At 42.6% G+C, this 13,447-nt stretch overlaps 1 protein-coding gene across 3 annotated transcripts in view; it reads left to right on the top strand.

The window, feature by feature from the left end:
- The window catches only part of LOC128837216 (exocyst complex component 3-like protein 2), a 70,810-nt gene that overhangs the window by 39,901 nt on the left and 17,462 nt on the right, over nucleotides 1-13,447 (top strand). For all 3 annotated transcript variants that reach the window (XM_054028202.1, XM_054028200.1, XM_054028201.1), the window contains exons 3-7: nucleotides 67-178; nucleotides 3,283-3,357; nucleotides 8,790-8,890; nucleotides 10,769-10,861; nucleotides 12,017-12,149. In XM_054028202.1, coding sequence (XP_053884177.1) covers nucleotides 67-178; nucleotides 3,283-3,357; nucleotides 8,790-8,890; nucleotides 10,769-10,861; nucleotides 12,017-12,149 — 514 coding nt within the window. The remainder of the gene's footprint in view (nucleotides 1-66; nucleotides 179-3,282; nucleotides 3,358-8,789; nucleotides 8,891-10,768; nucleotides 10,862-12,016; nucleotides 12,150-13,447) is intronic.

The following is a 13,447-nucleotide window of genomic DNA, read 5'->3' as shown; positions in this document are numbered from 1 at the left end:
AGAGCCACAAAACTACTAGAAAACTGCTGCTCTTACTGCAATTTTGTTTTCTGTGTGCAATTACAGCGAGAAGCTGCTGATGCCCCACTGGACTCCACAGCAGAGGCTCTTAGCTGATACATATGTTCTCAAGTGGATTTTTTCAAATGTGGAGGAAAAGCTGCTCACAGTCACCCAGGTAAGAACTCCTTCCCATAGCATTGTGGATTGTCATTTAACGGCTGATCCATCCTCTCATAGAGACAGGGCAGGGCGAGGGTATGCACAGATGGATGTAAACTTGGAAGGAGGCCCAAGTTCAAAGTGACCCACAAAAGGGAAAAAATGGAGCATGCATCTTTCCCCCTCTATTTTTAATGCTGAAAAAAGAAGGCCTGAAAGTTGTGGGGTGGAGGGGGAGGTTTGGTTCCTGCTTGTTTTTTACATGGGAAGTTCAGATCCTCTCTAGACTGGAAGACTCTATGGTGACTGGAGAACTAGCAACATCACTAGAGCTAAACATGAAAGTTTAGCTAGTAAGAGAGAGAAGGATTTTTCATCAGAATGTTTATTTGGTTTTGGTTAAAATGTTTGACCAACTGTGTAATAATTAATGAATACTTTGTTAAAGATTCAGTACTCTCATCCTTTCAATAAAGTTAAGGGCCCACCATAAATTCCCTTATACTTCCCACAGGTCTGCCCACAAAAAACAGGGATAGCCAGATATTGCATTCTTGAGATTTGTAAGCCAAACAAATAAACAAAAAAACTGCCCACAATCTAAAAAAATAAAGGTTTCAGAGTAGCAGCCATGTTAGTCTGTGTCCGCAAAAAGAACAGGAGTAGTTGTGGCACCTTAGAGGGGATATATATATACACACATACAGAGAGCATGAACAGGTGGGAGTTGTCTTACCAACTCTGAGAGGCCAATTAAGTAAGAGAAATTTTTTTTTGAAGTGATAATCAAGCTAGCCCAGTACAGACAGTTTGATAAGAAGTGTGAGAATACTTACAAGGGGAGATAGATTCAGTGTTTGTAATGGCTCAGCTATTCCCAGTCCTTATTCAATCCTGAGTTGATTGTGTCTAGTTTGCATATCAATTCCAGCTCAGCAGTCTCTCGTTGGAGTCTGTTTTTGAAGTTTTTCTGTTGTAAGATAGCCACCCGCAGGTCTGTCATTGAATGGCCAGACAAGTTAAAGTGTTCTCCCACTGGTTTTTGAGTATTATGATTCCTGATGTCAGTTTTGTGTCCATTAATTCTTTTGCGTAGAGACTGTCCGGTTTGGCCGATGTACATGGCAGAGGGGCATTGCTGGCACATGATGGCATATATCATATTGGTAGATGTGCAGGTGAACGAGCCCCTGATGGTATGGCTGATGTGATTAGGTCCTATGATGGGCTGAACTTTGTGACTTTGTCCTCACCCACAACTATTTCACATTTGGGGACAATATATACCTTCAAGTCAGCGGCACTGCTATGGGTACCTGCATGGCCCCACAGTATGCCAACATTTTTATGGCTGACTTAGAACAATGCTTCCTTAGCTCTCGTCCCCTAACGCCCCTACTCTACTTGCGCTACATTGATGACATCTTCTGGACCCATGGAAAAGAAGCCCTTGAGGAATTCCACCATGATTTCAATAATTTCCATCCCACCATCAACCTCAGCCTAGATCAATCCACACAAGCGGTCCATTTCCTGGACACTACTGTGCTAATAAGCGATGGTCACATAAATACCACCCTATACCGGAAACCTACTGACCGCTACACTTACCTACATGCCTCTAGCTTCCATCCAGGACACACCACACGATCCATTGTCTACAGCCAAGCTCTAAGATATAACCGCATTTGCTCCAATCCCTCAGATAGAGACAAGCACCTACAAGATCTCTATCAAGCATTCTTAAAACCCACCTGCTGAAGTGAAAAAACAGATTGACAGAGCCAGATGAGTACCCAGAAGTCACCTCCTACAAGACAGGCCCAACAAAGAAAATAACAGAACACCACTAGCTGTCACCTTCAGCCCCCAACTAAAACCTCTCCAGCGCATCATCAGAGATCTACAACTTATTCTGAAAGATGATCCTTTACTCTCACAGATCTTGGGAGACAGACCTGTCCTCGCTTACAGACAACCCCCAACCTAAAGCAAATACTCACCAGCAACCACACATCACTGAACAAAAACACTGACCCAGGAACCTATCCTTGTAACAAAGCCCGATGCCAACTCTGTCCACATATCTATTCAAGTGACATCATCATAGGACCTAATCACATCAGCCATACCATCAGGGGCTCGTTCACCTGCACATCTACCAATGTGATATATGCCATCATGTGCCAGCAATGCCCCTCTGCCATGTACATTGGCCAAACAGGACAGTCTCTACGCAAAAGAATTAATGGACACAAATCTGACATCAGGAATCATAATACTCAAAAACCAGTGGGAGAACACTTTAACCTGTCTGGCCATTCAATGACAGACCTGCGGGTGGCTATCTTACAACAGAAAAACTTCAAAAACAGACCCCAACGAGAGACTGCTGAGCTGGAATTGATATGCAAACTAGATACAATCAACTCAGGATTGAATAAGGACTGGGAATGGCTGAGCCATTACAAACATTAAATCTATCTCCCCTTGTAAGTATTCTCACACTTCTTATCAAACTGCCTGTACTGGGCTAGCTTGATTATCACTTCAAAATTTTTTTTTCTCTTGCTTAATTGGCCTCTCAGAGTTGATAAGACAACTCCCACCTGTTCATGCTCTCTGTATGTGTGTATATATATCCCCTCAATATATGTTCCACTCTATATGCATCCGAAGAAGTGGGCAGTAGCCCATGAAAGCTTATGCTCTAATAAATTTGTTAGTTTCTAAGGTGCCACAAGTACTCCTGTTCTTTTTTTTTTTTTTAAATGCTAAACAATGTCAGGTCTTCTCTGTTCATCATAAGAAGCAAAAAAAGGGCACAAGCCCAATTTATTAAAAAATCCTTTGCTGTTCACATTTAAGCAATGAAAGTTTTCTCTATAGTGTCAGGTTTGTTTTCAGATTTTGTTTTTATGGTGTATCCAAAAGTCCTCGGCCAGCTTCCCATAGGGCAGCTGCATGATGTCCGCTTGGGTTAAACCGGACTGGACTATGAGCATAACACAAAGGCAGAAGATCTTCAAATGCACAAGTGTAGGGTGAGATAGGGAAACCTAACAGATTACAAATTGGGTCGTATTGTAAATGTTTGTATTTTAACTTTGTTATATTCAGAAGGAAGTGAGAGAAGCGCTCAGACACGTAATTACCGCGGGGGAAAAACCCTATACAGACACTACAATCATTCAGGTAAACCACAGTTGATGTTCTTTGTAGCATGCAAGTCATTACACGCAAGATCCTCAGCATTTGCTAATATACTCTAATTTTACCAATCTAGACTCAAGTCTGCTGTGTTGCACACCTGCAATCTTACTGACTTCAGCTGTAGCTGTGACACTGAGAGCAGAGTTTTTCCTCTTCTGTATAAAAGAAAAATAATGAACTTTCCCATGTTTCTCTATATCCGGGGTCAGCAACCCTTCAGAAGTGGTGCGCCGAGTCTTGATTTATTCACTCTAATTTAAGGTTCCGCGTGCCAGTAATACATTTTAACCTTTTTTAGAAGGTCTCTTTCTATAAGTCTATAATATATAACTAAGCTATTGTTGTATGTAAAGTAAATAAGGTTTTTAAAATTAAATTAAAATGCAAAGCCCCCCGGACCAGTGGCCAGGACCCGGGCAGTGTGAGTGCCACTGAAAAGCAGCTCACGTGCCGCCTTCGGCATGCATGCCATAGGTTGCCTACCCCTGCTCTATATCTTCAGCAATACCCTGCTCCTGCTCCCACTGAAGTCAGTGGGAGTTTTGCCATTACCTTCATTGTGGGCAGGCTCATGCTTGAAATGCTGCATGCATGTTTGCATGAAATTTTAATATGTCTATAATGGTGGTGTAGAGGCATTGGTCCAGATTTTCCTAACATGACCAAGGACAGGATAGGCTCATTACTCAATGCAGGGCTGGGGGGGAGAGATAATAACAGAAAACAGGGAAATGTCAGAAGTGCTAAATGCCTTTTTTGTTTCTGTTTTCACCAAAAAGGTTAGTAGTGATCAGATGTCTACCATAGTGAATGCCAGTGAAAATGAGGTAGGATCTGAGGATAAAATAGGGAAAGAACAAGTTCAAAATTACTTAGACAAGTTAGATGTCTTCATGTCGGCAGGGCCTAATGAAATGCATCCTAGAATATTCAAGGAGCTGACTGAGGAGATACTAAGCCATTAGTGATTATCTTTGAAAACTCATGGAAAATGGGAGAGATTCCAGAGGACTGGAAAAGAGCAAAGGTAGTGCCAATCTATAAAAAAGGGGAATTAGGAAAACCTGGAGAATTACAGTCCTGTCATCTTAACTTCAGTACCTGGAAAGATAATGAAGCAAATAATCAAGCAATCAATTTGCAAACTCCTAGAAGACAATAAGTTGCTAAGTAATACTCAACATGGATTTGTCAAGAAAAAATCATGTCAAACCAACCTAGGAATGTGCAAGTGATAGTTTGCAAAACTAGCTAATACAGGAAATTTGCATGGGCACATATAGAGGCCAAGTTGAGGATCCTTTGAAATTTGGCCTGCCAAGGTTTCCTGTGTGGCCTGCCAGTTAAGCTCTGTCTGAGCAGCAGGAGAGTGGTCACTGCTGGCCGGGCACCCAGCTCTAAAGGCAGCACCATCGTCAGCAGCAGCACGGAAGTAAGGGTAGCAATACACCATACCATGCCACCCTTACTTCTCCGCTGCTGCTGGTGGCTCTGCCTTCAGAGCTGGGTGCCTGGCCAGCAGCTGCCGCTATTCAGCTGCCCAGCCAGTGCTTAATTTGTGCTGGGTTGAGCTCCGGAATCTCTTTCATTACAAATTAATCACTGCAGGTAATAATGTTGATTTATAAACTTTGTTAAAAGATAGAAATACTAATACTTATGTTCCAATCAAGGTCTTTATTTATTGGGAGCTGAAGTTTTTTTTTCTTTTATTTTGTCAGTCTTCTGCACAAATGGCCTGCCTCTTGTCATAAAATACTCAAATCGGCCTGCAGGCTGATCTAATTGAGTAGAACAGCATTGGAGTTTGGATTTGATGGTACTGAAATGACAAGTTATTGGACTCAGTGCAGGGGTAACTGGGTGAAATGTACTGGTCTGGGATCTACAGACAGTTAGATTAGATGACCTAATGGTCCCTTCTGGCCTTAAACTCTATGAATCTATGAAATCTCTCAAGGTGTTCTCATGAGATTTCCACCAGCAGGGGCTGCATCCAGAACTAGTCCCATAGGGACAGTGAGACAGGGTGAAACATCCAAGAAAGGATTAAGGGCTGCCTGCCTGTCGCATGACTAGGGTGACCGGACGTTCCGATAAAATCGGGACCGTCCCAATATTTCGGTGTCTGTCCCGCGCCCTGACCGATCTTTGGTTGGGATGCATTTTGTCCCGATATCCGCCGGCAGCACTGCGGGGTATTTTTGTTTTGTTTTTTTTCTCAGCCAGCAGGACTTGTTTTTTTTTTGCTCTGCCGGCGGGCACAACCCGCCCCCCCATGTGTTCCGATATTTTCTTCCCCTCATCTGGTCACCCTACGCATGACTGAGCAGGGGATTTAAGGAGATGCAGGGGGAAAACCTGTGGGGATTGCAGCCTGCTTTGGTCAGGGAAATCACTTTGTTTTGTTAACTTCCTGAGTTTGTGTTTGTGAAAGTGTGCCCTGATCACGGGAGGCGGATGAAACTTCCCCTTGGGGAGGCTAGCCCTCTGCCCTGCCTCTTTCGGGGCGAGGCCATCCCCTGCTCGCTGCTCTCAGCCCCTCTGTGGCCCCGGGTGGGGTGGGGGGAGCTGAGAGCTTGGCCCCTCCCCCACATGGCCCCAGCAGGGGCGGGGTGGGCTGAGAGCTTGGTCAGGTCATGGGGAGGGAATGGGGAGGGGTTTGGCTTAGAGCTCAGCCCTGGCTGGAATCGAGCTCTCAACCCCAGCTGGGACCACGGCAGAGCTCTTGGCCCTTGCTGGCGCTCCAAGCCAGGAGCCAATCCCCTATTCCGCCCTTTTTGCCTGCAGCCCCATCCATGGCCCCACCCCATTCCGCCCCTTTCCCCGCAGCCCCGCCCATGTTTCTTCCCCACTCGGCCTCTTCCCCTGAGGCCCTGCCCTCTGCTTGCTTGCTACTTTCACACACACCCCGCTGGGGCCCTGAGATCGGAAAAGCTCTGCGGCTGGGAGTGAGACCTCCTCCAGTTCTCGGGCCCTGGTGGGGGGAGATTTTTCTGGGGCCCCCAGATTGGCCGAGGCTCCTGGGCATGGCATGATCCTGGTTCTTCCCTAGGCCAGTAAGAAAGCCACCTGCTTACAGGAAGGTTCAGACCCAATTATTCAAATCAAACTTGTCTCCCAAATCTGATTGTGGATTCAGACTTGAGGTTCCAATTCAGGCCCATCTCTACATGAAATAAATATTTAGGCACAAATCTTCAGACAGTGGCCTCAGTTTCTCTTCAGGCACAAATTATGTCTGAAATTTGATCAGATGTTTAAGTACCTGCTTTGTGGCTCCATCAGGTATTTAGCCATCCAAGCCAATGTGGCCACAAATGACTGCACAGGCTGGTTAAGGAAAGGTGGAAAATGTTGTCTTTAACATGGCACATAGGCATATTAGGGCTGGTCTACACTGGCAGGGGGATCGATCCAAGATACGCAACTTCTGAAGTCGAAGAATCTTGGATCGAATTACCTGGGGTGCAGACGGCGCGGGATCGATGGCCGCGGCTCCCCCGTTGACTGCGCTACTGCCGCTCGCTCTGGTGGAGTTCCGGAGTCGACGGCGAGCGCGTTCGGGGATCGATATATCGCATCTTAACGAGACGCAATATATCGATCCCGGATAAATCGATTGCTACCCGCCGATACGGCGGGTAGTGAAGACGTACCCTTAGATTAGCTATCTATATCTATCTATACTGTCTATAATATCTATACTGGCAAAGCCTCCTAATGGAGACACAGCTTATACTGGCCAAAGAGTTATTTTGCTAGTATATTTTATACCAGTTCCCCAAACGAAATAAGGCATAACGGCCAAGCACTTTTTTGCTAGCATGACTGCATCTACACTAAGGTTTTTGCCAGCATAGCTATGTCAGCTACAAGTGTGATTTTTTTTTTTTTTTTTTTTTTTTTTTTCATACTCCTAACTGAAGTAACAATGCCAGCAAAATTTAACTGTAGAGCAGGCCTAAGGTTGCCTTTTAAATGCTGTGTACTTTTTCCAAGAGACACTGTTGTTCAACTTGATGTCCTGGTCAAGTTCCTGACTCAGGTGGAATGTGATTACCCAGCTACCATTCTGTACTTGTCGACTCAATATGGCATTCTTCACTCTCTGTCCTAAACTGGTGCATAGTATTCTGTGCCCAGATTAACAACTGCTAGATCTGGCTGCATTTCAGGGGTGTATATAGTTGGTGCTGTTTGGAGAAGGCTTTGGGATGTTTTTTTGTAATGCAAAGTGCTGTATGAATGTAAGATTCTGAAAATATTACTTACTTTCTTTTTGTTCTGTGTTTGTATAGTGCCTAGCACAACAGGGACCTGATCCTTCACTGGGCACTTAGGCATCATCATATCTATATACCTAATGTTACTATTAATATTACACATTATGTAAGATCATGAAAATAGTACTTCTGCAATTTTGTTTTCTTAATGCCTAAAGAAGAACAGATCATCAATATTTTCACAATACGTGTCTCGTGTTCAGATTAGGGGAGTGTGCTTTCTTCCTCCTTTTTTGCTGAACTGATACATTTATTGTGGCTAGTGCATGGAAAATCCCACTCTCTCTGTTTGTCACCATTTGTCTCTCTGATACTACGCAGATCACAGCCTGAACACAGAATTTATTATTCTGTCTGTCTCCTTTTTTCCATCTGGTCCTTTCCTACTGCAAGGCTCCATTTCAAGAGAGTAGCTAATAGCGTTAAGTTAACACCTGTTCAAGTCAATCCAAACAGAGACTGATTTTCATCCTTCTGGCAGGAAGAAACTAAGTGCTCTGCTTGGCTTGCCATTTGAAAGTGTAAGGTGGCGTCAGGGGGAATTAGCATGAGCAAATTGTCAGGACCCTATTTATTATCTTATGCCATGAAACAGGGCCCACCTATTCCTTGCTGCCAGTCTGGTAGAATAAGCATCTCACCCCAGGAATACTGTCTGTGTATGTTTTTATATAGGCATCTTTTTATGATCAAAGATGGCATTTCTCTATATAGTCATATCTATTCAAATACAAGGTCATGCTAAAGTTGCTGGCAAACCCCACAGAAATGAAGATGGCAAATATTGTATGAATTGGGCCCTGCAGCTGAGTATTATTAGTAATGCCCCAACGTGAGGCCAGATTCTTCCACTCTTATTCGCACTGAGTGGCACCTTACTGCACAGGAAGTCCTACCGACTTCAGCAGAAGCATTTGTGGAGTAACATACTATTCACTGTGAGTCTGAGTATCCAAATCTAGACCCTAGGGAGTATTTTTATTCACATGAGGATTTTTAAAATGAGGAACTAAATCATTCCCTAAGAAGATGGAGGGACTTTCAAAGGTGAAGGAGGTGTGAGAAATCATGTGCACCTAATGACATTTGAATAACTTCAGAATGTTCTATCACAACTTAAATCGACAGGTATTAACAGGGAGGGCACAGGCAGTCCAGCATATCAGTGATACCATAAAAGACAAGGTGGAAGCTGTATGTTTGGAAGAACTTCTGCATTTTCTGCATAGGTAAGAGGCCCATCTTTTTCTGCATTGACCCATCGTCAGTAAAAGAAAGAAGAAATGGTAGCAGATTTATTGGTGACTTTTTGTTTGTCTGAACCTATTTCTATTTCCCAATTCCCTATTTATTACCCCATTTTACAGCAAGTTCTCATCAAGCTGCCAGACTCAAGTTTCATCACCTTTCTTGGAGATTTTATTCCTCTGGACTTTTTTGGTTTTCTTAAGTACTTGGTCAACATTTATTCTGGGAAACAATAGAAAAGGACATTTCACACCCTGTTAGTACCCAGGTCAGGTGTGTTGTATGTGTAACAGTAATGTACCAGTGCCATGCACATTCTGGGGTCTGAGGGCCTCATCCAGTGACTGCTGAAGTCAATGGAAAGACTCTCATTGATTTTAATGGTTTGGGATCAGGCCCAGAATAAGGCTCTCACTAAATCACAAGTAAGGTTTTTTTTTTTTTTTTAACTCTTTCCTAACTGTTCAGAGAGAAGACTCTTTTCCCACTCTTAGTTACTAAAAGCAGAGGACACTGCCTCCTCCTAACCCTTTCCCACTTGAATAAAGTACTGCACCCTCATCAGAGACAACACAATAATCAGTACAATAGTGAGATTTTGTTTAGAGAAACATTCTACATTAATATAATAATCGGGTCTCTCTATTTAACAGGCTTTTACCATACACTCCCCAGGGTGTGTTGTTTCTGGTGGTTTTCTTAAACCGAGTGATGCTTCTGATTATACATTTATCAAACAAGACATTTATTACAAACGTTAATATTTCAAAAAATTGGACAGCTGTCCGTAGTATCTGTTTGCCAGAAGCTGGGAATGGATGACAGGGGATGGATCACTTGATGATTATCTGTTCTGTTCATTCCCTCTGAAGTACCTGGCATAGGCCACTGTCGGAAAACAAGATACTGGGCTAGATGGACTTTTCATTTGATCCAGTATGGCCGTTCTTATGTTCTTAGGTGTGCTTTTTTTCTTTTTTCTTTTGCTGGCTAATGTGCTTTGTCTGAGTACTGAATAAATGATAACCAAATATCTAAGTATTTATTGTCCTATGTCTATTTTGCTGGGAATGTAATTGGTGGGTTAATTTTTCCATAACAACAATCTCCCATATTTCTCTTCTCATTTCTAGCTGCTGAGAGGACAGAGCTCTGGTCCCTCCTCTTGTTTCTTGGAGGAGGATGAGTGCGCTGTCTCTGTATTCCCACCTGCCATTCTCTATAACAGGGATGGGGACTTATCATTTCTTCTGGCTCCTTCCTTCTCTTCTTTTTCCAGTATGGGTCTCTCACTGTATCCCATCCAGCAGAGAGTCCTGTACTACTACTTGTAGGCAATATATTTTCAGAAAGGAGTGTGATTTTTTTTTTTCTTTTAAAGTTCACTGTCCCTTTAAATTAACAGAGGGAAGGAATTAAGTTCAAGCGTGAGTTGCCCAGCAGTGCTATAAATCTGAGGGACTCAAGCTCTCACCAGATTTCACTGATTACTCATGCACATTGAGTCTTCTAGAAGTGCACGAGGTTTCGGGCAAGTCCCTTTTGCTTTGTCGCTTACGAAGAGCAAGTATTTAAAAAAATTAACACACACAATCCCCAGAACCATTACAATGACACATGCCTAACCTGAGTAACTTCCCAGTCTTATTACTTTAACACTTCCCTATCCCTCCCAGCTACTTAGGGCAGGGACTGTATCTTTTTCCTATTCTAGAAAGCATCTAGAAGAGTAAAACTGTGCACGCTAAGAATCAAAGTATTAATGGAATATTTCGTCTGTTTGCTGCCAGGCTATCCGATTCTGTAATGTTGGCAGACCTTGCTATTTAAACGTGTCTTTGTTACTTTGTTTTACCTAGCTATAAACATGAAGTAAGAAGCCTTCTCCAACTTGACACCTTTTCTGAGACCTACAGCAATTTGCAAATACTTGAGAACTGCTGCATTTTCAGGTGAGAAAACAGAACAGTGTGACATGTGAAGCGAAGTGAATTTTCTGCTTTATGGGCCTCATCTAGCTCCCATTGAAGTCAATGAGACTACTTGAGTGCTTAAAGTTAAGCAAGAGCTTAAGTGCTTTGCTGGATCAAGCCCTATATGAACACCCTACATTTTACCTCTTTTTGTTAAAAGGAACAGGAAGCAACAAAGTATAAAAGGAGAGAGGAGGTTCTAGGCACCAAAATGCTCAATTCAGTAATGCTTGTGACAGTGGTGAAAACAGGCTCACTGGTGGTTTTTCTGGGGATTACCAGATTTTTAAAGTGGTTTTAAGATTACCTGGGGATCTGCTGGAGTCAACCAAAAAACCCTAACCCCAAAAATAGCCATAGTGTTTACTTTAATTTTGGAGTCAGTCATGTGCAAGTAATTTTTTCTTTCATAATATATGCGCTGTGATATGTTGCTTACAGTGAAGGCAAGAGTCCCATGATATGTTGCTAACACTGTGAATCCTAAACTGAAGATTTATGTTGGCTCCACTGAGTAGAAAATATTTATATTGTTCTTTTAAAATGTGAAACTAAAAATTCCACATTAACCTTTTCCAGAAAATAAAAATGATGATTTCTGATTTGTGAACATCTTAACTTGGGACTTGCATGATTATGTAGATTTGAAGAATGCTCTGATTGTATATGTCTGCATTTTTTGCTTGTAAGCTTTGGCCTTCTTAATGTACGGTGCTATTCAATTTGCATTTGTTATGTGCCAAATGTACAAAGGATCCCTGACCCAGTCTCCATTTATCTGCAAGCTGTCTTATATGTGCAAATCCTGTTTGTGGGCTATTTTTGTGTCCTCTCATTTGGGAAAATGACAGAATTTGCATTTGCAAAACCCATTTATGTTTGATTTGCATGTACAAGTGGCATTTGTTTGTGTAAAGTTGCACACATTAACGAGAGAACTCAAAAATATATGCACAAGTAATTGGGCACTTAGGTCCTCATCCAGTGATGCAGTTAAACATGTACAACCTTTAACCATTTGAAAAAAATCCCATTGACTCAAATGGGAGTTGGATCAGGCCTTAAGAGACCATTGACTGAAAATATGGCCCTATGTGCCTTTTTTTTTTTTTTTTTTTTTTTTTTTTTTGACAGAGCTGCTTGGCATAAGCTAACCTACATCTACAGTGCTAGTGCTGACACTGATGCTAAAGTGAAGGAATTTATAGACAGTACAGAAGAACAGAGTAGAGAACTTCTTCTGCAGGCAATTACTTCTAAAGTCAAGGTATTTGAGACCAGTGTTAACATTTAATGATGTTTTCATGCTGTCAGGCAGATGTTCCTATCCTGATCCTGGGGATGATGTATGGCTTTGTCTGCAGGACTGATGAATTGATATATTTTAGATCTGTATCTTGGAGCTTCTGTATATTTAATCATTCAGGATTCTAATACAATGCTTTTTGGAGCCATAATCTTTTCTGCTATTACTAAAGGTGCACCTATGGCTGCCCGCCTGTATTCAAATCCCAAGAGCTGAAGCGAAAAATATTAATTTCTAATGGCTATGAATTTCTCAATGAACAAAGTTAAATAATGTGATGCCATTTATCTTTGGTGTGTTGTTCACTTCTTCGCAAAGCTGAAGACCACTACAAACATATCAGATGGCTGTCAAAGCCTGTGTGTGTGTGTGTGTGTGTGTGTGTGTGTGTGTGCGCGCCCCCTTGGTTAATCCTAAGTACAGAGAAGGTAGATTGAGGGCTTCTGTTCTCCATATCTCATAACTCAAGAATGAGGGGACATTTGGTGACACTGAAAGGTGGCAAATTCAAAACTGATAAAAGAAATACTTTTCTACATGGTGCACAATTAGACTGTGGAACTCATTGCCACAGTAAGTCATTAAAGCCAAGAATTTAGCAAGATTCAAAAAGCACCTGGACACTTATCTGGAGATCAAGAATTTCCAGAGTTATAATAGCTGATGGAAACAAAATTTGGGAAGGGATTTTAAACCTCATGCTTCAGGCCTTAAGTCAGTCTCTGACTGTTAGAGATCAGGATGAGGCTTAATATGGAGGGCAGATTATCTCGCATATACCTGCTGCAGGGTTCTTGTACCTTCCTCTGAAACATCTGGTGCTGACTGTTGCTGGAGATAGGATGCTGGACTAGATGAACCACAGGGTTGATCCAGTTTGGCAGTTCCTGTGATCCTAATCTGTGAGGGCACATTCTGCATAGCCTCACTGATATAGCTATTGCTCCACTGAGACGCTGTCTGCCTTCCACAGTCTTATGCAGTGTTGTTATAGCCGTGCTGGTCCCAGGATTTCAGAGAGACAATGTGGGTGAGGTAATATCTTTTATTGGACCAGCTTCTGTTGGTGAGAAAGACAAAATGTCGAGCTTACACAGAGCTCTTTTTCTGGACTGGGAAACTTTTTCAGGCCGGGCCAACACTACAAACTTACACATAGGCCCTGGAACTAAGGGTGCATGGGGGTGGGGGGTGGGGTGGATGCTGCAGCATCCCCTGGCTTGAAGTGGTTTCCTTCATATACAGGGTTTACAGTTTGG

The sequence above is a fragment of the Malaclemys terrapin genome, chromosome 4 (assembly GCF_027887155.1).
Source record: "Malaclemys terrapin pileata isolate rMalTer1 chromosome 4, rMalTer1.hap1, whole genome shotgun sequence".
Taxonomy (NCBI): domain Eukaryota; kingdom Metazoa; phylum Chordata; order Testudines; family Emydidae; genus Malaclemys; species Malaclemys terrapin.
The sequence above is the reverse complement of the archived record's forward strand: the minus strand, read 5'-3'. Positions and strand labels throughout refer to the sequence as shown.